This window comes from Drosophila montana, unplaced genomic scaffold (assembly GCF_035044405.1).
Source record: "Drosophila montana isolate Dmon_TW-CO22-7 unplaced genomic scaffold, ASM3504440v1 contig_2581_1, whole genome shotgun sequence".
NCBI classification, from domain to species: Eukaryota; Metazoa; Arthropoda; class Insecta; order Diptera; family Drosophilidae; genus Drosophila; species Drosophila montana.
The window spans coordinates 95,113-119,081 of NW_026997444.1; the positions used below are offsets into that span (position 1 = coordinate 95,113).

General features: G+C 42.7%; 2 protein-coding genes and 1 long non-coding RNA gene across 6 annotated transcripts in view; 2 read left to right on the forward strand and 1 right to left on the reverse strand.

Moving 5' to 3' along the window:
* The window catches only part of Lim3, a 30,605-nt gene extending 11,246 nt beyond the window's left edge, over positions 1–19,359 (forward strand). For 2 of the 4 annotated variants that reach the window (XM_064683079.1, XM_064683080.1), the window contains 6 exons: positions 17,380–17,554; positions 17,675–17,877; positions 17,942–18,134; positions 18,201–18,352; positions 18,424–18,618; positions 18,688–19,359. In XM_064683079.1, the coding sequence (XP_064539149.1) occupies positions 17,380–17,554; positions 17,675–17,877; positions 17,942–18,134; positions 18,201–18,352; positions 18,424–18,618; positions 18,688–19,013 (1,244 nt within the window). In that variant the 3' untranslated portion in view covers positions 19,014–19,359. Of the gene's footprint in view, positions 1–15,875; positions 16,274–17,142; positions 17,246–17,379; positions 17,555–17,674; positions 17,878–17,941; positions 18,135–18,200; positions 18,353–18,423; positions 18,619–18,687 lie in introns of those variants that run through there. The other 2 variants (XM_064683081.1, XM_064683082.1) reach the window with 2 other exon arrangements.
* Positions 19,360–20,502: 1,143 nt separating this feature from the next.
* On the reverse strand, positions 20,503–21,079 carry LOC135428841 (uncharacterized). Its single transcript, XR_010436332.1, has 3 exons — positions 20,789–21,079; positions 20,604–20,712; positions 20,503–20,519 (listed from the first exon to the last, which is right to left on the reverse strand). It is a non-coding gene; the product is annotated as an uncharacterized LOC135428841 (long non-coding RNA).
* grk (gurken) lies at positions 21,077–22,958 on the forward strand. The gene is made up of 4 exons (XM_064682953.1): positions 21,077–21,225; positions 21,398–21,730; positions 21,865–22,512; positions 22,594–22,958. The coding sequence occupies exons 2-4, from the start codon at positions 21,664–21,666 to the stop codon at positions 22,794–22,796; spliced, it is 918 nt and encodes a 305-aa protein (XP_064539023.1). The 5' UTR covers positions 21,077–21,225; positions 21,398–21,663; the 3' UTR covers positions 22,797–22,958.
* The last annotated feature ends 1,011 nt before the right edge of the window (positions 22,959–23,969 follow it).

The following is a 23,969-nucleotide window of genomic DNA, read 5'->3' on the forward strand; positions in this document are numbered from 1 at the left end:
TAGAAGACAATTTATATGCATACATACATACATATGTTCGCACATACATACATACACACACGCAGACACATACACACACACAATAATACACACATACATACATACACACATTTCAATTCAATCAATTTGGCATCTAAATCTGGCAACATTATTCTTCGTCAAAGTTCATGTACGATTTTTACCCTCAATGACAAGCCTTACTTACATTTTTGAGAATCGAGGAGGAGGGCAGCTTTAATAAATACGTTTTCTTATTTAAAGTTGCCGCGCAGCAAGACAATTTATATGCATACATTCATACATATATTCGCACATACATATGTACATAAACACACGCAGACACATGCACACACACAATATACACACATACATACACACATTTCAATTCATACATACATACATACATACATACATAGATACATACATACATACATACATACATACATACATACATACATACATACATACATACATACATACATACATACATACACACATACACACATACATACCTACATACCTACATACATATGTATGTATGTATGTATGTATGTATCTATGTATGTATGTATGTATGTATGTATGTATGTATGTATGTATGTATGTATATATGTATGTATGAATGTATGTATGTATGTATGTATGTATGTATGTATGTATATATGTATGTAGGTATGTATGTATGTATGTATGTATGTATGTATGTATGTATGTATCTATCTATCTATTTTTTTCCACACTTGCGGGACCCCGTCTTACGGTAATTACAGTGAAAATGTCAGCTTCCTAGCTCTTACGATTTGGGCTGCGCGTTGATTACCAATCAGTCAGTTAGTCAGTTAGTCAGTCAGTTAGTCAGTCAGGACAAACAGTTTTATATATAGAGATTAAATAATGTTAGCTGGGTATTCCAGTTATATGATCTTTTTTTTTTAAATTTTGCAAATCAAATATATATTTAATGCATATCTTTGATTCTTCACAATCCATTCCACGGATTATACTATAAAACTAAACTTTTTTTTTCAAATCGTGAGAAAAATGTCATTGAATCAAGTTATGGAAAATTATAGACGACCTTAGGGTGAGTAATGGAATGTGATAATAATAATAATAGTAGTTTATAGTGAACTACTTGGATTGATTGTCAGTAAAAAAATCACGTTTTTCCCACCTTGAATTGAATGATGAATAGAAATAAGTACTTGACACTTATGCGTAAAATCTTGGCTCACGATATGGTCACGACTTGCAGATCAGCTCATTGTATTGATTTGATGAAGCAGTTGAGCACTTCTGTCCGCTTATCAGGATTGGGGGCGATAAGTTAACGCTAACGTTAAAGTGCTTGCATTTCACACTCAACGTTAGCCAAATAGATAAGTGTCACTCTTGGCACACGAATTCAAAAACAACACCAGATCTGGGGGCACTCGTAACTCCAGCTAGACAGTTTCGATTGTTGTGCAACGAACCCGCAACCCGTCCGACTTCTAAGCGGTGCCGCCGGGTCTGTTTGCCGGCGATTTATGTTGCGCTTCTAGCGCTATTTACTCTATATGTTGAACTACTTTCCTTCTATTGCTGGCAACCCTACTTCGAGCGACCACTCGAAAGTGTCAAACAAGGTTTTATAACTGGAAGCCGTATCTATCCGTGAAGTGCCAGGTCTCCAGTGGGGGCTTACCTACTACTCCAGGTGGGTTAGTCCACTGAAGTGCCATAAATGTGGCAGTGATTGCGTCTGGAGTAGCTGTATTGCCTGCTACTTGGATTAAAGTCAACTATAATCGTTTATTAAATCTAAAGTAAAGTTATTTAAGCACTTTGATGTTACCGCTCGCCGACAACCGCGACAACCCTCTCTTGATAGCGCAACATTTTCCAGTGGCACCCGCAGTTGACCTAGTAAGGGAAGTAGGGGAAGGGCACGGTTAGATAAAGAGGATCAACACGATAAGGCAGCATATATTTTGCACCACAAAATCACACAAGCCCACAAATCAAAAGACTCCAAATGTTTTCTTAAACAAGCTTGAAAAAAATATGCTGTACATTTTACAAGGTTGGAGTTTCGCGGTGTCATCTATTAAACATTTTGGGATCTGTCTATGTTAAGAATATGCAGTAGATTTTGGATTTTTTTATTTTTAAGAACGTTGACATCTCCCGAGCATTTCGCATTTCACTGAAATAAGGGGTTCTTAAATAAGGTGTTCTTGAAAGAAGGTTGACGGGTTTAATTTGGGATAAGTCTTCGCACCATAACTTATATAAGAAAACCATAGTTTATATTCCATAGTATATATACTCTTCGATCGGTTTAAAACTCATTTTCCTATATTTTTAAGAGAATTTATTTTAAACGTGCCACGGGCAAGGCCGGAGTATGCCCGCTATTATCCTATATAAGACATAGGTCTAAATTTCCCACCTCCATAAGTCGGTCAAATCTCAACCGATTTTCAGGAGGTTTGGCTTTTTGTTCATGGTTTGGTCTCTAGGTTAATTTGGCATCTTAATCTGGCAACATTATTCTTTTTTTTAATCGATGGGATTCACATTCATTTTCAAAGATCTTTGAGAGAATTTGTTTTATACGTACCACGGGCAAGGCCGGGATATACCCGCTCGTATAATAAAAATGAATATGACAAGGTGAGGTGATCCAATAGTCATCAGTAGTCCACCCATCGGACTAGACTTGAGCGCTCGGACACATAACGTACCCTTTATTATTTTAAGACTAGAGTGGAAACCGTCCAGTGTGTTGTCCTTATCAAACTATCAATCGAGCTCCATAAATCCTGGGTAAAATCAAGAGCTGTTAAACAGATAAATGGTTTTATTTACAAAATGCATGACACCATGTCCAGCCAGGCGAAACCGAGTCTGAGTCCGGAGTCGGAGCAGGACTTCGCTCTGGCGACCTGGTCCTGGCCGGGACTGACTTGAGCGTATGTCGCAAATTATGCGACGCTCAGTGAAAGCGTTCAATGAACAAAATGATTTTATTGCATGCGGACTGCTAAGCCCGAAAACCACTCGAGCCATTTGGCCATATGTTGCCATTTGTGCTAAAACTGCACCAGACACAACACGCAGGATGAACAGGTCGGGTGGGTTGGGTAGACAGACAGACAGACAGACGGACAGACAGTCGGACAGACGGGGAGAGGGAAGAAGATGCTGTTGTCGTTTGTTGTCGTTAATGCCCAATGGGTGGCAAATTGTTTTTTATTATCGGTCGGGCTGAGGAAGATGCGACCCCTCGATGGGCTGGGCTTGGGTTCGCTTAGTTGGTGTGACAACGGGCCAAAGGAGTTAACGTAAGCTCGCCCAGGCTGTTGCCCCAGGCCATTGTCGATTGCGTGAATAAAACTTTAATGGAACGACACAAATCCCATCGCCGATGTTGTTGTTGTTGTTGTTGTTCCTAATGCCAACTAATTGAGTGCGAAAATGCCGTCAGTTTGTCAGAAGTTTTCTTCTGCTTGGTTTTTGTATCACATTTTATGCGAACATATTCCAAGAGCAAAAAATGACGCACAAAGTGCACTCAAAATGCACCCAACTGGGGGGCGGCCGGGAGAGCCCGGAGAGAGTGGGCGTGACTGTTGCCCACATTTGGGAATTGCGCTTAAAAAACGGCTGCAAATGGCTGTCAAGAGTACGTGGGCGACAGCAGATCAAAAGTGTTTATACATATATATATATGTATGCACATGTGCACATATTTATGTGGAAGAAGGAATGGATGCTGGTCACGCTTTGGACTAGACCGAGGAGAATGGCAACTGTCACAGGGAACTCGCCTAAATAGTTGATGGCGGGGGCCATTGCACGTCTCGATTTCAGTTGAATCTCGACTGTAAACTTGCAGCTAAGTAAAATTTATGGCCTGCTTCGAGGCGCTGTGCACGTGACCATGCAGCAAAGATTATGAAACCGGGCTTCAATTGGGCTGAGATTGAGCTGCATCGGGATAGACAGCACGTGAAAGTCAGCACCATTTCAGCTCATGGTAAAGAATAGAGTTTATCTATGGTTTTTTTTCCTTTTAATTAAATATGACACATATATATCATATATCAGTGCCTTCTGATCTCTACCAAGCGAAATAAGTGAAGAATGTATAGTTACAATTATGTATTTTATATGATATTTACAATAATGGATTAGGGGAAGGAGATATTTGAAGAATTCGCCTCTTAGGTAGGTCGTCGCCTTTAGAGGCGCCTCTCTCTGATGGGATTAGCCAGGACCCTTATGTGAGCCCCGACCGTCTGTCCGTCTGTCTGGCTATCTGTCTGTCTGTTTCTATGCGAACTAGTCTCCCAGTTTTAAAGCTATCTTTATGAAACTTTGCAGAAGTCCCTCTTTCTGTTGCACGCAGTACATATGTCGAAACCAGATGGATCGGACCACTATATCATAGAGCTGCCATAGAAACGATCGATCGCAAATTAATTAGTATGAAATTTTTTTTGTTTTTCAAGATGTCTTAACGATACTCGGCATTAACTATTTTCCCTGTGCTTCTTAGATACGGACAAAGCACTATGAGCATTATGAAAAGGTTGTGCCTGCAAGGGTATTAAATCTTTGGCTTGCTTATCTTATTTGATATTTACAATAATGGGTTAAGAGAAGGAGATATTTGAATAATACGCCTCTTAGGTAGGTCGTCGGGGTGTAGCCTTTGGAGGCGTCTCTCTCTGATGGGGTCAGCCAGGACCCTTATGTGAGCTCCAACCTTTGTTGGGCGGAGATTGCGTTGTCTCTGCTTCACGAATAAATAATTTGAAGTACAACTTGTTTTTTATTTAAAGTTGCTTTTGGTCTAATCAAAACAAGTTTAATTTTAAATCGGGTTTCGTATAATTTATAGCAATTATTGCCGGAAATTTGTATAAAGTATTGCCCCAACTATGGGTACTCGTCTCCGGCCGCGGCAGCTGCCCCCCATTCAAAGGCCAGGCAACCCCAACTGCAACCCTTAGGCAAGTGTCTTCTGTCCCTTTCACGCACACTCTATCAATCTTTCACCCTCTATAAATACGCCGACGTCCATTTTTGTGGCTGATATTTTAACAACAGCAGCAGGAGCAGCAGCAGGAGCAGCAGCAGCAGCAGCAGCAGCAGCAGCAACAGTAAACGGGGCTAAGGCAAGGCCCTGGTTGGGGCCCCATTTACCCGACTCGGCGCCATCTTGGCTTCATCAAACGCACACAAAAGCCCATAAGGGCAAAGCCAAGATAATGGTAGCCTGGCAGCCAAGAACTGAGAGCAGCTCAGCCTGGTTCAGCGCATCAGCTCGGGGGGGCAGGGGGCCGGGGGCAGGCGGCAGGCAAATAAAATGGGCACCAAGCAAAGTCGTTAGACCAACCGCCTGCCCTAACCACCCCCACTTACTTAGCCACCCCACTCGCCGCCCGCCCCCGCATCGACCCCGCCCACCTGCACCTAGGAGGTTTTTGTGTGCGCGCTTCAAAAGAAAATCACCCCAAGTGTGTATTTTTATAGAGACCGCAATAAACCTTTTTCTTTTCTGCCTCGTTGCCGAGTCGTGCCGTGCCGTGCCTTGCCGCGCTGCGCTTCGATGAATGTGAAAAGGTTGCTCCCCGAATCCGTAGCCCGGTCTTTGCCGGCTTGATGAAGTTCCATTTCAGACACAATACAGTTGGCAAGTAACAAAAAAAGAAGAAAATAAAATGATGCAGGCATTGCCCATTTTTCTTGGCCAGGCATAACCATAAAGGCGGCCCGGCGATGTGGCCCGATTGATGGTCGCAGCATTCAAAATTGGAAACGGGTAACGACCATGTGCTCCATACATGAACCAGCCATGTCATCCTCGTCGTCGTCCTCCTCGTCGCATGTTCTTTGGGGCTTTTGCTTGTTGTTCTCTCTGCTTTATAGCCCGGTCAAGGGTGCTGCTGGTCAGCTCGCGCTGCTCGTCGTCGCCGGCTTGACGCTTGAGTGGCTGCCAACGAGAGCGCGCCTTTTGTTTGGCCAACAGCGCAAAAAAGCGAGCAAAAAATAAATAGAAAGCGAACTACACACAAAAAAAAAAAAGAAAATGCGAACAAAATGCTTTTTGCAAAGTAACCAAAAGCGAGCGTAAAAATAGGAAAATTGAAAATAGAGAATGTGTGGCGCTTCCATTGTTTAATGGACGTCAGCTGGAATGTGCGCCACAAATTGAAAAGTTATTGTGCTGCACGTCCACTAACCAGCCACAGCCACAGCCGCCGCCACAGCCGCCGCCACAGCCGCGGGAAATGGCAATGGTGGATGCGGGCAGGGGCAGGGGCAGGGTACAGAGATGGGGATTGGGTGCGGGAATGCGGCGGATGTGGCCATCGCATTGTCGTGACAAGCTGCTACTTGGACGCCACTCGTACGTTTTTTGTGTCCAACTAAAATATTTGACAGTTCATTTTTGGTGTGGCCGCGGCCTTTTTATTTACCGAACAACTTTTGTCAAGTTGTGGAAATTTACATTATAGTTTTTCTTTGGATGCCGTAGCATTAAGCTAATGCGAGCAAAAACGCAGTCTTGCAAAAGCTGTTGCACCTGTTCACACCTCGTTCGACCGCAATTAAGAAATTAGAATGCCGCTAGAAAAAGCGCAGTTAAGTACGCACAAAAGCGAACAGAAGGGCAACAACAAGTGGGAGCCCAGGAATCACATGCATAAAGTAAATTATAATGGGCATAATAAAAACCAGGCGACATTCACTTTACATGTCTGTGTGTGTGTGTGTGTGCGGTAAGGCCGTGAGTGCTTTGTACGGAATTAAAAGCAAACGCATTAAAAGGTGTCCAAAAAGAAATTCACCTTGGCAAAGGCGCAAACGACAAGGCAGAGCAACAAAATGGCGCAGCTGCAGATGGCGACAGATTCTCGTTCGCCGGAAGGGAACACATAAACACAGACACGCGCACACCTGTAACTGTATATGTGTGTGGGTGTGTGTGTGTGTGTGTGCGGAGAGAAGCGGCAACATTTTTAATTATGAAACACTAAAAGTGGCAAAGCCAAAGTGCAACGTGTACAAGAAGAGGGCGATGGGCGTCGAGTGTTGTGCTTGGGGTCGCTTTGGCCAAGCTATTAACTTAAACGCCTTTTGCCGGTTAATGGAAATGAACCTCGTCGTGGCAATGGGCAGTTATCTGGTTAAGACAACGATGGGGAGCTGCCGGCTGCCGTTGTCGACACGCGCAGGTGTTTAGTCCGACCCTCTTAACCGTTAACGGTTAACGGTTAACGGTTATGAGCAGCAGCGTGCACAGTTCGTGTTAACATGGCCTAATTGTGGCCCACACGCTGTACTCCTGTTCGTTCTCCTTCAGCTACAAATACAAAACTTAAGGGCGTGCTGGCGGCGCATATTGAATTACTGCATTTGCTTTAATTGCAGGCACGTGTGTGCGCGCGGCACAGGTGAAACCGGTTTTCAAGCGAAGGTGCGATGCTCGCGCCTCTTCTAGGGCCTCCGCGCAGAGTTTCAGCCTGCTAATTGTATGGAAACTTAAGAAGCGCCTAAGCCGATCGTCGTGACGTCGTCCAACCCGCCGCCTCCCCCCTGTCGCTTTCCCAAGCCAAACGCAGCAAAAATTTCCACGCAGCTACAATTTCTACGCCAATAATTGATATCCGTCCATACACAGGGGGGCAGGCAGCACAGTGCGTGCCGCTCGTCCCGGCGCGTGCTGCCAGGAGGAGAGCTCACATCCCTGTTTGAAGGATACGCGGCCCTGGGCTTGGCTCGTCTCTAGTTTCATGGCGCTGGATGCGTTAGTTTTTATTGCGGCGTTTACTTTACTCGGCCATCAGCCGCAGAAACAATTTGAGTACCAATCGAAGTGGATATCCATATCCTCACACACACACACACACACACACACACACACATGCACACATGCACACAGCCCAGCCATTAATATAAACAAAGTTAAGTGCCGTCCATGGGCTGTGCAACAGTTTGGCTAAGCCGAACCGTTGAAAACAGTTCTCAAAGTCGCGCAGCTTTCCCTGCCATGGAATGGTGGAGGAGGGGGGGAGGGGGGCAGGGTCTGCGTTCAGGGGTTGTTGCTCAAAATTGATTAAGGTCATTATGCAGCCGGGTTGAGCGTCGAGCTGTTAACTGTGAGCTGTGTGCAACGAGCTCGGAACTCGGAGCACCGACTCACTGACACTTAATCCCAGCGGCATAATCAGCAACATATTGTAGCAAAAACCTTCTTCACACTGCCATAAAAAGTAGCAGTTTTGTATATTCGAAATTTTACACCCCGTACGCAGACTTGAAAATTGGGGTTGTAGGAGAAAGGAGAGGGAAAACGAGACACGGGGCCAGAGGTTAAATGCCAGGGCTCGACTCTCAGAGCGAGCCTCAGCCTGAAGTTTATGGCTTACCCATTTCTGTTTAACTATAAACCTTGCCCGGCTGTCTGCACTCGTAGAGGAGTGCCACATCTTCGCTCTATGTGCTGGCTTTTTGGGTGCGGCTCGCATTATTCATGAGGTCAGTGGTTGAGCTTAAGCCCTTGCCAATGCCTTGCTTTGCCTTGCCTTGCCTTGCCTTGCCTGGAAGTTAAATTGGCACAGCTGCCGCCGCCAGGTAATCAGCGAAGGCTTCTGTCTAAGATCCTACTTCAAAGGAAGCGAGAACAAAGTGATATGCACGACATGAGCCACAAGCCCACTCAAAGCAACAAGTGAATTAACCCGAAACCTGTGCTCTAAAAAGCACCACTTAACCAACCCCCACCCCCAACCCCAGCCCAACATCCACTATCCACTTCCCATACCCTTACCCATATCCACTGGCCACAATGAAGGTGTCTCCTGCTTGGTAAACGCCCCTAAACGTTTCAAATGTTTTTATTACATTAAAAGCATTAACGGCATGTAGAGCAAAATACCAGCGAGTCGACAGGCAGCACAATAAAAATATTGAGTACAGACCCTGTCGCAAGGATGCAGGCAGCCAGGCAGGCAGCCAGGCAGGCACAAGCCGCAGGACAGCTCGCCAATATGTCATCAATGCCAGCGAGTAAACTCTAAAGCTAACCCTCCTTGAGGGTTGTGTCCTCGAAAAACCGAAAACAGAACGCAATGGGGGTTTTTTTTCTAAACAAACAGCGGGATTTCGTCATAACTGATACGCTCGTCTGTCGGATATGCTTACGTGTTTATATGTCCGGACTCCGGAGTGCACAATTGGCAGTATTTATGTGCATAAAGCCGAAAATCAGATTGTGAATTGGCATGGTTGAACAGAAAACGAACACAAACTTAACCTAAACAAATCTACAAATTTTCAAATAATCGAAAGAACTATTGGGATGCGTAATCTATTAAAAATATTTCAGGATTAATTGTCAGCAAGGCCTAGTTATTCAAATAAAATAACTTATATTTTACGCTTTATAGTTAATTAAATTTATAATACTGCTGCTCTTCTCTGTGATTCTCATTTTGAAATGTTCACATATTTACTTTGGTTGGCCCACTGTGCATATTGGTTGATGTAAATAATATAACTTAAATTGTACGCTTTAAAGTTAATTAAATTTATAATATTGCAGCTCTTCTCTGTGATTCTCATATTGAAATTGTGCACATATTTACGTTGGTTGGCCCACTGTGCATATGTTGGGCTGGTGTAACCAGGCCGGAACTTGACTTTATCAGAGCGTCGGATATTATCCTGCCGAGTGTATTGGCAGTACCACCCCAGTGCCTTTTGTTTGACTTTGTTGAATTGATTTCGTTAGGGAAATAACAACAACGGCGACTGAATACACTCGGCAGCACCCTTGAACGCGCACTCTCCATTCAATTGTTCGTCCCCTCTCCCTTCCTTCGCTTTCTATCCAGCTTTTGGCGAGGTTATCGTTGCCCGCGCCAGGCTCTGATGTTTCCATTTGCACAAAATAGAGCACTTAACGGGGAAACTGCAAACAAATTATTGCACTTGCTGTCACCAGAGCGAGTCATGTCCCGCCTCTCTGTCGCAGTCGCCGTCGCTGCCACTGCCACTGCATACACTTAAAGGATTACAAGCGGATCTGTCGCTTGTTTGCCGCTAAATGGACGCATTTACTCGCCCGGCATACACAGGGAGCGCGAGGCGGAGCGGGGACTTGGTTGGTAACTGGTAACTGGTTGATGGGTGGGTTGGCCCACAATGGCCGGGCGGCTGCCTTGCGCGCTTTTTATGGCCAATGAATAGATGAATGAATGCATGACAAACTGACTAACTGACTGACGGACGGACTGACTGCTTGAGTGGGCGGGCGGTTGGTCGGTCGGTCGGTGGGTCGGATGAGTGCCCATGGAGTTACTTAATGGATTTGGTTAAGTGCTGCATTGACATTTTGATAAATGCTTTGGAACAGATGCGTTGACTGGCGCTGCGTTAAATGGGCGTTGCCATTCGTATTTTGCTCCCTGCCCTGCCCTGCCCTGCCCTACATCCTATATAGATCTCCATATTCTGGCCGCACTCTCTTATGATAAATAGTTTATGCGCGGCTCGGCGCAAAAGACCCAAAAAGCAGTCAAACATTTGTCACAAGCCGCGAAAGTGTTTCCAAATTAATTATCCAGCAAATTGCCCGAAGCCGAAACACATATCCTGACGGGTCGTCGGCTGTTTCCATCCATCTCCCATCCATGATGACCTTATTAATGCATCGATGTTGAATCCCTTCGAAACCTGGAGACCAATAAAACAGTCACCAAATACTAGCCAGGCATATAAGCTACAAAAATAAATTGCACAGCCATTTCCTTGCCTTCGCCTATCTCCTCCCATCAGTTTTTAATGTGGGCAATATTTCAATATATCAACCTATCATATTTCTTATATCTTATTTTTTATTAGATAGCTGCCTATTTTAAATCGGTCAAAACATCGGATCAGAATATTAAATAGGATCCTGTATTAAAAATGCGACATCCAAAGATTTTTAGTTACTATAGTCTAGCAACTTTTGGCTTAGTTTAGATATTTATTTATGGTATGTTTTTATTTTGTTTGGACTAGATTATTTGTTTAGCCTGCACACCATGCTACACTAGAGGCGTCGATGAACTAGCTCTAAGGGGTAGGTCCATTTAAGCCTCCTTCCTATGCGCCTCCTCTATAGGTTGCTTGCCATGCAGTTCGGCATCCCAAGATAATATTAATAATTCTTAATTCCTTATTTTTTTGTTGTTGTTTTGGCCAGATAATTATTCAGTTATCTGAACACATTGCTCTTAACTTTATACATTCTTAAACCGCCAAATGGTGCACAGCCCAATAAAGGAAGTAAACACATTAAGCAGATTCTCCACTCAGCCCTCCAAGAGATGACGATGGACTAGGTCCTGACCATAACCCAGTGTCAGTTGTTGTTCCTTTGTTTTTTATTGGAACAAAAGACACTTATTTAGCTGCCCTCAAATGGCAAAACTTTTTGTAATGTTTTGAAGTGCCTCTAATTAGATAATAAGCGTGGCTCGGGTCGGAGCGAGTCGTGCAGATGACGCCGCGTTTTCCTATGCAAAGTGACTGCGCGTGCAATAGGGCCAACCCCTCGCCGGCACGGCACATCCTCGCTGGCCTGAAATGAAAAGCCACAGCCAAAGCCAAAGCCAAAAAGCCAAGCGCATAAAAAGACGGCCGCAATTTGAATCCTAATGGATGCGTGTGGCGCGACCAAACGACTGGCGGACACGCGATGAGGCAACCATCGACCTGGAGCACAGCTGGCCAAGGTGTAAAGTTCACGTGTGTCCACTTACCAACCCTGCAGCCCACCCAACGACCCACCGACCCGCCCACTCCGGCCCCCTTGCTCCCCCTCTCCTGCCCAGCCTGGTGACGTTTTATTAATGCTTTTGGAGTGCTTTCAATGTTTTATCGCGCATTCGGCTCTATGCCGCGGACTCCGGCAAGATGTCTATCGGCCCGGCTTACCCCTTTCGGAGTGCATCGGTTGTTGCGTAATAACTTTTAGTTGGTCACTCTGCCCGAATACATCCTGCATACTGGAATATGCTCTATAAATAGCCGACCACTTCTATTATGATTATGAATTTGAGCTGCGACCACTTCTGACTTTTATCTAAATGGGTCTTTTGTTTGGTTTCCGACTAATGGAATAGGCGTAGCCATACCCGCTCGCCACTATTTAATATCTATTCTCCCGTCGATTACAGACATTCGTAGCTGGACTCTGCCGTAGTCAAATTAGTGGGGCGACTCGAAGGGTTGCTGTCTAATCAAGTTGTCACTCTAATAACTACAAACGTCGAACATATGCCATATACATACATACATAATTATTCATTCCACTTATACATAACGTAACTTGTAACAAGCATGTATCTTAAATATCGAGAATTTTAACTACAATTATAACAAACCCAAATAACCTCCAGCCCAAAAATTGGAACCTCTTCCATGTAAAACATAATTGGAACTCCCTTCAAACCTAACATTGGGCTATTGATAATACTAATCAGTTTTATTTATGGGTCTGGTTATTGGTCATTGGTAACATATACAAAAATATTATTGGCAATGCCAATTAGTTATATCATTATCAAGCTAAGTCCTTAATTTAAAGCAGCGAAAGCAATATGATCAATTGCGAGATAGAGAGAGACACAGATAGATATTTAGATATTATTAGATAGTTAATAAAATTCTTGAAAATCAACGCTAGAATTCGTGAGAATCGCATTTTAGGGCGATATTATTTTGTTCTTTTTCATTTGCAGCGCAACAGGAGAAGTTTTCAAAGAGGTGAAATAAAATTTTACTTTTCGCCCATTCGGAAAAATTTTAAAAATCGAAATGTCCTGTTGACGGGTTAGCTTTTATTTTAGTCAGCAAACTCTACGCCTTCAGACATAATCTCTTCAAGACGACACACAGATATATATATTTGAAAGATCGCATTGATCCTCTTTGTGAACCTAAAGCAACGAGTTCTAGGAAAATTAGCAGGGATTGTTTAAGGAAAATTTACGTTTTCGCAGCCGCCCCTACAACAACCCCCTCCCCACAACAAGGGGCCCTTCCCCCAAAAAAAACTACAGATCCTATTGTTCCATTGCAGCTATCGACCCTGGAAGTATGCAGTAGATAATGTCCAAACTAGTTTAAAGATATAGTGGTTCATTTACTTACCTAGCTTTATTCATCTTAAATCCTTTAAAATAACTTATTAACTTGTTTCAAATCCAAAGGATAGATAGCTTGAACTTTTTATGGTCGTGAAAGTGAGGGGAGGTACAACATATTTTTCCTTTACCTAACTTATCGTAACAGGATACATTTAAAAACCAAAATAGGAGGCATCAGCTATAAAGTGGAGAAAATATAGGCATTGGTAAAACCGAGGTTGGAAAGTCGGAAACTCTGGGTAAAACGAATCACATCCTTAATTGCATATAAATGACATATCTATATTCCAGCCTTTCAGCCTACAACATTGTTGTTTAGAGCTGGTTTTTCAGGGAGTACAATTTATTTAAAATATGCATACATACATGAACATATGAATAAATACATGATTTGAACTCTGCTCAATTACCTAAGCTGACATCTGCTGTGGATGGCAAATCCTTGTTAATATCTTTGATAAATGATTTTAAATGCATATGTAAAAACATAAATTAGCAACAAACTCGTGAAGATTCATATATATATGTATTTACGAAACGAGTCCCTTTAAAGCATTTGACCAGCTGCCGGCGACGGCGGCAAAGCCAAGCAAATAAGCAGGAGCTTAAAAGCAGCAACAGAACGTGGCGCATTCAAGTTTTAACGCCAGCTACAAGACAGGCTAAAGCCCAAGTGAATTTGGCAGGACGCAGAACATGAACATGAGGCAATACACACAGCAATGGCTACGGCTCAAATGCCAGCCATTTTGTTGGCCCGCCTGCTCTTTCCTGCCCGCCTGCTACACGCTCATCCCCAGTATTATCACAGTTGTTATTTGTGTTGTGCAAAGTGTGTGGGTGTTGTTGTGCGGCTGCTGACTGGAACCGTACCGCCCCGTACCGCCCCGCTCCGCCCCGTCCGCTCTTGCTGTGCTCTTGTCTTTGGCATGCTGCGATTATGCAACAAGCTGGCAGCGTGTCCAGTTCTAAATGCCATTTTTTGGGCAATATGCATTTTTGAACAGCAGTCGCAACAATCCCAAGTGGACAGCGAGAGAGAGAGAGAGAGAAAGGGCAAAAGCTCCTAAGCCATGCGTACGCTCAGATACACGCACATACATATGTGCAGATGCAAAAAAAAAAAACCCGAAGAAGAGACAGCTCCGGCCCTGGGGCTCCAGAAAAAGTAATCCCTGCTTTGGCGCACATTTCACGACTTTCTACCTTTTAGGTTTCTACCATATTTAAGCCCCCATTTATCCAGCAGCCAGGCCCGAACCAAATGCTGGTCCTCTTAGTTTCCCTGAACCTAAGCTTTCGTACAAATGTGCGTGTGTAGTGTGTGTGTGTGTGTGTGTAAGCTTTCTCTGTCCGTCTGCAGCTCACACAATTCCAACATAATTTTAGACGCCTTCGATTGCGGCCTTTTTGCTGCTGAGCCAACTTTAAATTTCTTGTATTGCTCCTTAAAGTATGCCTCAATATCGAAAATATGAATGCAGACACAAATGTAGTTTAGTATCAAGAATGCAAAACGTAATGTGATTGATTGATTAGTTGCAAAATACAATAAGCAAATAAACAGTGAGGTTAGGTCGCGTATATTTTTGGTATTTGTGACAATGCGAATGTCAATAAAACTCCGATACCGTTAGCCGGAGTGCGGCCTGTGGCGGGAGACATTGAAATCAATTTGGACGCGCAGCCGTTTACCGTTAGTATACATCAGTCGATCCACATGGCGGCCAGACGAAAATTTAACAGCTTTAAGGTCACTTTACAGTTAAACAATGACACAACAGTACATATCATAACAACAACAATAACGCACTGGCAGCCAAGTGGTGTGCTTGTATGTGTGTGTGTTTGTGTGTCTGTGTGCACGAACAAATTTATGTATATTTTTAATATACGTACAAATTCGCAACACTGGACGCAGACAATATAGACGAGAGAGAGAGAGAGAGAGAGAGAGAGACACACAGAGAGAAAGAACGAAAGAGAGGGATATTATTAGATAGCAAGCGAGTGAGCAGAAAAAGCTGAAAAAGCTTTGAGACCACTCCCCGAAAAGTTCAGGCGACGGCGCAACGTCGACGAACACAAAACAACCAATCCCAGGCATAAATATACAAAAAAACAAAACACACACACAAACACATGGACAAAACGAAAAACTGAATCGCACACACACACACACACACACTTACAGCGACAGATAGAGGCTAAAGCAATGTGTTACAATGCAATTTCCCCGCCAAAGCGGCTGTTGTTGTTACTGTTGCCGTTGCTGTTGGGAGACCAACCCAAACTCAATTGTTCGGGCCAAAAGACAAAAAGGCAAGCTTGGAAAACTGGCACAGCCAAAATATGAGCAACAACAAAAACAACAATAACATATACACATAACTAAAAGCACAGGGTGCAGCAGCAGTTTCCAATTGGAAGTGCAGTTTGATTTCTAAGGGTTGGGCTGTTGGCGTGATTATGTCAGCAGCAATACGTGTGTGTGTGTCTGTGTGTGTGTGAGTGTGATTTTGAGTGCGCCACCTTCACCCACCACCATTGAGAACAGATGACTGCAAAGCAAAGCAGCGGTTCGTCAGTTGCTTTCCAAGCGCCGACGCCGCCGCACTTGCTCTACGAGCGCTCGGTCGTCATTCGTGCGTCGCATTTCAAACTGAAAACTTTGGTAACGGTAAAAACGTTGTCGTTACTTCGCGTTGCGTCGCCGTCGTCGTCGTCGTCGTCGTCGCCGTTGTCGTCGCCGTCGGCCAATGGCCATGCGCCAGTGCAAAAACACATAATGCCAAAAATGTGACCATTGTGAATGCTGTTGAATGTTAAACGGTGAACGTGTAGGCAATTCCTTAAGCAAAAGCGGCCACTCCGAGAGGGTCCCCCATTTATGTTCACACGTACACACACATGTGTATATGTAAGCCTGATCTTAGCCAGCACCTAGCCCATCCCACATCGCGCAGGCATGGAACTTTTGAAGCTAATGATGTTCAAAAGTGACTTTCTGTCCAATGGAAAATGTGACGATCGCGTACCGCCCATTAATCTAAGTCAATTGCCAGATTTTCTGTTGTGTAAGTTTCCGAAAAGCTAATCTCGTAAAATTCCTTAACAGTCAATATATAACATTTCCTTAGGAGAAAATAAAAATATCCCAGTTCCAGATTAGAGTATCGAGAATAAGATATCTTCTGTTTTCATACCTACAGAACCTCATAGAAATTGACTAATACATCGGAAGCCCCGTTATAGTAAAGTTGTCTAAGGACCGTACAGTTAAAAGTAGCTTACAAAGAGATTTTTCTTCCTTTAGAGATGTTACGATTTGAACAACAGATAATTCCAATTATATAGATAAAGATATGGAAATTTAATTCGGAGAGTTTAGAAGCCAGACAGTTACGACCATAGATTTATAAATATAAATAAAAGCCTCAGATACAAAACAGGTTAAAAACAAAATTAATAAGTTATTGAATATAATCCAAATGTAAAATAAATAATATTGGAGAGATTTCAGAGAGATTTTGGAGACATTTCTGTAAAAAAGAATCACCTTGCACAAAATCAGATATGTTTAATTTTGAGCAAAAGACAAAATAGAATTTTGGTGACGTTATTGTTTTTATACGATTTCCCAGATTTCTTGGGCTTTAATTAAAATCTCAAGAATCGACATCGAGGATAAATATACATAATACAGATGACACCTTTATACAGGTCAACAATCCATTAAAAGAAAAAAAAAAAATAAATTAAATTCAAGTTTATAATTTCCGTAGACGAAACTCAAGAAAAGAAACATTTGAGAATGGTTCTTAGAGATTGCGGGGAGGAGGAACACGCCAGGCAAATAGACTTTTGTAAATTTCAAAACAGGCCTGAATATCCCATTTACATTTTTCATAATGACAGTTTTTAAATAGACGACAAACCAGATTCAAATTACAAACAAATAGCTCAATTAAAATTCATTTTGAATTGATTTACGAGAAAACGAGCCGAGAAATTAATAGAGAAAAAATCGAAGAAAAAAATGCAAATGGGTAAATCGCAATGGAGCAGAGTAGTCGCTAGCACGAGCAGAGTTGCCACCACAATTAGAATTCGATTGCGAGCAGTTTTAGCGAAAATGTAATGGTAATTAATAATATATGAACTGTTCATGTTTGACCCACAGCGACGATACCAAAGTGTGGCGGCTGCCACGAGCTGATCCTGGATCGCTTCATATTGAAGGTGCTGGAACGGACATGGCACGCCAAGTGCCTGCAGTGCAGCGAGTGCCACGCCCAGCTGAACGACAAGTGTTTCGCCCGGAACGGGCAGCTCTTCTGCAAGGAGGACTTCTTCAAGTAAGTAAATTTCTCTAACGGCTGACACCCAGGCCGATCCTGAGTGCCGAGTCGCACATTTGCTGTTGCCGGCTTAATAAAAATCTCCCGCTGCCCGTTGCCAATGTTCGGGTCGAACAGACGTTATGGTACGAAGTGTTCCGCTTGTGATATGGGCATACCGCCAACGCAGGTGGTGCGTCGCGCCCAGGACAATGTCTATCATCTGCAGTGCTTCCTGTGCGCCATGTGCTCGCGCACCCTCAACACGGGCGATGAGTTCTATCTGATGGAGGATCGCAAGCTCATCTGCAAGCGCGACTACGAGGAGGCCAAGGCGAAGGGTATGTCTGCCGACTCCGGCACAATATAAACGGCAGGCACCTCATTCGCCGCTGCCCATTGCAGGTCTCTACTTGGATGGCTCGCTGGACGGAGATCAGCCCAATAAACGGCCCCGGACCACAATTACGGCCAAGCAGCTGGAGACACTGAAAACCGCATACAATAACAGCCCGAAACCCGCCCGACATGTACGCGAACAACTGTCGCAGGACACGGGCCTGGATATGCGGGTGGTGCAAGTGTGGTTCCAGAACAGGTGAGCCAGCCAACCGGCCAACTGATTGACTAATGAAAGATAAACTGACGCCCAACTATGCTTTAGACGCGCCAAGGAGAAGCGACTGAAAAAGGATGCAGGCCGCACGCGCTGGAGCCAGTACTTCCGCTCCATGAAGGGTAACTGCTCGCCCCGCACTGACAAATTCCTCGACAAGGATGAGCTGAAGGTGGACTACGACAGTTTCAGTCATCACGGTAGGTCCCCCCCGCAGTCCAGTCAACTCCTCCAAAAAACTCCTCCTGCTCACGTTCATTCTCGTGTCCAGATCTTAGCAACGACAGCTACAGCACCGTCAATTTGGGCCTGGACGAGGGCGCCTCGCCGCATAGCATACGCGGCTCCTACATGCATGGAAGCTCCAGTCCGTCGCAGTATCCGCCGAGCAGTCGCTCGCCGCCTGCTCCGGGCCAGAGCCATACGTTCGGCTCCTATCCGGACAACATTGTGTACACAAATATAGGTAGGGATTCGCTTGAGCTGCAATAAGCGTCAGATAATACGGATTTGTGCCCGTTTTGCCCATTTTTAGATCATGCTGTTGGCTCCAATTTACTGGCCAGTAAATCGCATCATCGCCTGCACAGTAGCAACAATGTTTCGGATCTGAGCAACGATTCTAGTCCCGATCAGGGATACCCTGACTTTCCGCCTAGTCCCGACTCCTGGCTCGGCGACTCCGGCAGCACCAACAATACCAGCAACAACAACAACAACAACAGCGCGAATAGCAACAACAACAACAACAATAACCACAGCAGCGGAGGCGGCAGTGGGGCGGCATCGAATGCAAATGCTACCACCAATCCAAATCCAAATCCCAATCCCAATCCAGCAACTCCCGGCGTACATTACTGATACTCAAAAATACTTTTGCGTTATTTTGAGATGCAGTCGCGCAATTTGCTGCTCGCAGCTGCCAACCATCAACAGAAGCAGCGGCAGCAGCGACAGCACTAGCGACGCCATTTTGAAAGCTTTCAAGCGTCTTAACAGCGCTGAACCAATGAAATAACAGAAAAGCTTAACAGTTAACAGCGCCGCTGGCGTCGAGAGCTTTCTTCGACTGCATTTCGGTACATGCACCAATTTTTATTACGTTTACTAATGTAACACAATTTGCTCAAGTTTCAGTAATTTTTTTATATTTGATTTATACTCGATAGAATGATTAAAAAATGAGTAACTTGACATGTACATAATGAGTACACACATACAAACAAACATACACACGCGCACACATCACACGCACACACACACACACGGACACACACGCACACACATTCAAAGATATGTATGTGCCCATGCTTTAAAACAAACTGGCTTAAATAATAATGTTTAATGATTTTTTACTACATCAATTCCTGAACCACTTTTGTTTGTAGTTTTAACCTTGATATTTTAGTGTAATGTAAATATTGTATATTTGTGTATAGTAAAAAGAAAGAACTACATTTTAAATTAAATTAAGTCTGTATAGGAACATACAAACGTGGGGGACAGTGCACAACAATTTATTATGCTGAAAAACCCCCCAAAAAAAGAAGTTATTTATTGCTTTATATAGGAATACATGAATTGCATAGGAGAAATATCAATTACGAAAACGTGATGTCGTATATACATACATATATCTAAAGTAATACCAAAAAAAAAAAAAATAAAGATTTCAAGCAAATAGAAATTTCAGCAAAATGCAAACTACGTAAAACAAATGATAACGAATTTTTAAATTTATTGTGTATTACAATAAGTTTAATTAATTCAAATAAATGCGATACAATTAATTACTATTTGACATGTAAGAATAAATGATACAATTGTTAAAAATCACGACTTTCGCACTCTCTTCAGATTACAATTATCAGTTTTAATTATGATTAATTACATTTCTTGTTCGTATGAATTTTAAGTTTCCCTTAATCTAGATCTGAAAATACTTAAGTTAATAATAATGATCGGCGTGGGAAGCACGAGGAATGGCTACGTCAAAGATGGGATAATATTGGATAGCATCCCTTTCATGGACAAACGAAACAGTTATTCGAAAGACAGTTATTCCCAGAACCCAAAAGCTGAAGCAGTTGATCAGTTGCAAAAACGTGAAAAAAGCTCTTTAAAAAAGTGTAGTATGTTTTTTTGGTTTCGTGGAGAGTCGTGCCGGGCTTTACACGAGCAGGGCTTACGCTCATTTAGTAATAAAGAGACAGAGCTGAAGGCTTGCTCCGAGCTTTTTTTACCGTTTTGAAAATCATGAGAGGTAGGTCGGGATGGTCCGCAAACGCAAAATCCAACTCAAAAATAAAGCTCATTTACTATAGGAAGCTCTCTCTCTTTATTACTCAATGGCTTACGCTCAAGATGCTACAATATTATTAAAAATATATGAGAATGTATGTGGGAAAATCTGAAATATTAGATATTTACAAATGTGTATTAAACATGTACCTTAGCAACAAGTACTTATTGCTTAACCGCAGGAATGTCCAACACGAATATGCATGATCATGAGAGTTGGATTTAATCTCAACACTTACTAGACAAATACACGTAAGTCCTTTAATAAAGTATTATTAAAAGTTATATGAAATGTTAGCAAATCATTAAAATATTGACCAAAAGAAGCGCCTTACAAAGTCAGCTTGTCTATTAACAAATATCCATTTGTATTTCAAAGTCTTTAGATTTGCCGAAAGAAATTGAGTAGTAATTAGTCTATTACTCAAAAGCCGAGAGAGTTGAGTTGAGTCGAATGGAATCAGAGTTCTTTGCATTTCTCTCAATGCAACGCTCTCCCAATCTCTCTATCGTACGCTCCTTCTACTATTTCATTCATACTGAGCGCGCTGAGCGCTGTTGGTACATCTGTTCGCTCGGATGTTCTAGCCTGTTGTCTCCTATTTGCTTAGTCTCTTTTCCAACGTTCGCGCAACGACATCGAGTGCTGAGGGAGCTTTTGATGCGCAAGGCGCCTAGATTTACTAATTAGTTGCTTACAATTATATAAAATGATTAAATAATGTTTTATCAAGTTAAATTTGCAGTAATTGAAAGGCCCCTCATTTCTACGGTGCGTGCAAGAGTTCAATTTCTATAAAAAGCTGCCAGGCAATCTTTCCAATTCAATTTTTGTTTTTGTTGTCCGTGTGTGCGTGTGCGTGTGCGTGTATGTGACAGAAAATGTGCTGCCAAATCGAAATCGAAATACAAATGTCGTAAAATGTTCTATTTTTATTTTGCAGTAAAATACACCAAGCGCAGCTACAGCAATCTATTGTTGTTGTCGTTGTTCTGCTGTGTGTGAGATGCAAATGTGTAATATGTTTTTGTTTCTGTTGCGACGCCAAATTGCATTTGCGGCCGATACGCCGCTCGATCCTTAAATTGACGCATCGGATACATCAGCCACAGTTAACAGTCCAAAGAACTTTCTCACTGATTTTTTTCAAGTCTTAACAAAGCGACCAACTCCCAATAAAAACGCGTCCGCTCCGTGCGTTTTCCAATAATGCAAATTCAATGTATGCCAATATTGAAAGTAATTTTCGTGCTCTCAACAATTGTCGCAGTCACAGGTAACACGCACTCGAATAATTATAGCACGGCATCAGAGTTGCCAGATCAGCATGCGAATGCAGCTGTTTACTGTTGTTTTTGTCTCATTCCTCTCTTCTTTTCTTGGCACTCTTTGTGGTCGGTCCTTCGCCAGATTGTTGCGCGAGCCGGATTTTACTGTTGCGCCAGCAAACGCTGCAGATTGAGGAGCATGTAGTCCAGCTGGTCAGCCAAATGGAGCTACAGCAGCAACTCAATCTCGATGGACAGCTCTCTGAACCGGATACATTGGGCGACACGGCACAAATGCCGCAAGAGTCGCGGAGTCTGGACATCAACGGCGAATTGGCATCAATTGCGACAACGGAGCACGACACGAGCACAGAGCCCTGGTCCAATGAAGTAGAAACGACGACTACGACAAAGTCAACCGCAACAGGAACAAGAACAACACAAACAATTGCAACATCGACAATTAAAACGGCAACTGGGGAACCGCCGCCCAATGACAGCACAGTGCAACTGGCAACAGACGCCGCCATTTCTGAACTAAATGAAGCTCTAAAAACAACGACGACGACCTCGACGACGACGACGTCGACGTCGATGACAACAACAAGCACTAGCAACCGAACGTTATCGAAAGAGTATAACTTTAGGTATCCCTGCAGCGAAGAATATTTCAAGTATTTCTGCCTGAATGGCGGGTACTGCTTTCGCACGGAAGATGCCAACGGATTTAGTTACTGCGAATGCGCCAATGGCTACGGGGGCGAACGGTGCGATTCAAAGACTGAAACCGGTAAGCAGTGTCCGGCTATATCTATTATATATATATATATATTATATATATGTGTGTGTGTATTTTTGATTGCCTTTGCAGGAGTTTATGTACCGTTTCGGCCCAGGACGCCGGCGCCACTGCTAAAGACGGCGCACGTTGTCTTCTCCTTCCCCATGCTTGTTCTGCTCTCGACTATCTACGTTCTGTTCGGCGCCGTGTTTATGCTGCGCAATGTCTCTGCGCACCGGCGCAAGCAACAACAGTTGCACTTGCACAAGCAGCGCTTTTTTGTTAGCTGTTAATTAACATAGATCGGGATCGGGGCTGCCAGATTGCTTTTCCCCTCTATCTTTCATTTTTGATTTTGGTTGAGATAACCAATTAACGCTATTTTCTTTTTGATTTGGAAACGTATTTTTGTTTCATGATTTGTTATAAATGCCAATTTAAGCATTTTTTTCTAAGATTCTTTCTTTCTTTACGTTGCGCAACGCTTTAATTTATTTAATTACATATAATTTGTTTTGTAAATTCTTTGTATTTAGTTGCAAAATAAGAGCGCTCTTTGCTTTAGAAGCTTCGTTTTAAGCTTAGTAGATTTGTTTTGTAGTAACATTTTGTTACGCTATTTAGTATGTATTTAATATTTAAACTTTAGCGTTTATCACTGATATTATTATTTTTGTAACACTTTGTTACGCAACAAAATCAAACAAATATTGTAATTAATTCTTGTATTTATGAACAAATACCTTTTGTAATGCATTAAAATCGGGACTCAAAAGTTTATAAAACTTAAAATGTTGCATGCGTTTTTGCTTATGTTTTTTTTATATATTTATTAGATATATAAATATATATGTGTGTTTTATTTTTCTTGTGGAAGGCAGTTGTTGCTCTTCGAACCATTCCAATATCAAAGCTCAAGTTCAGTTTTTAGTGGAGCACACTTGCGTTTTATATTTTATAATATATATTTATCCAATATTTCGTCCAAAAATTCTTTACAAATTTCTTAGAACTTACAGTTAAATGTATAGTAGAAATTATTCAAAAAATTCTTAATTTCATCATTTCATGGATGATTTTTGTTTTATATCATGATCATCAATATGACAATGGTATGTATGCGTGTGTGTGTGAGTGTGTATTTGTATGTGTATGTGTGTGATATCTTATAAATGCGTGTTGATGGATTATTAGACGAAGTTATGTGTGAACGACGAGACGTGTGCCGAGATTGCAAAAATGCCAGCATCAAAATTCAGTTGCACCAACACTTGAAAACCGGTTTCCTCGACTATTGGTGGGCGATGGGTGTAGCTGGAGGTGGAGGTGGAGTTGGTGTTGGTGGTGACCGATGTGTGTGTGTTAGTGTGTGTCATATATTCTGTATTTTCGTGCTCTTGAATATATGCTCATGTAATCTTGGATTAGGGATATGAAATTCGTACAAAAATGATTAAAATATGTAA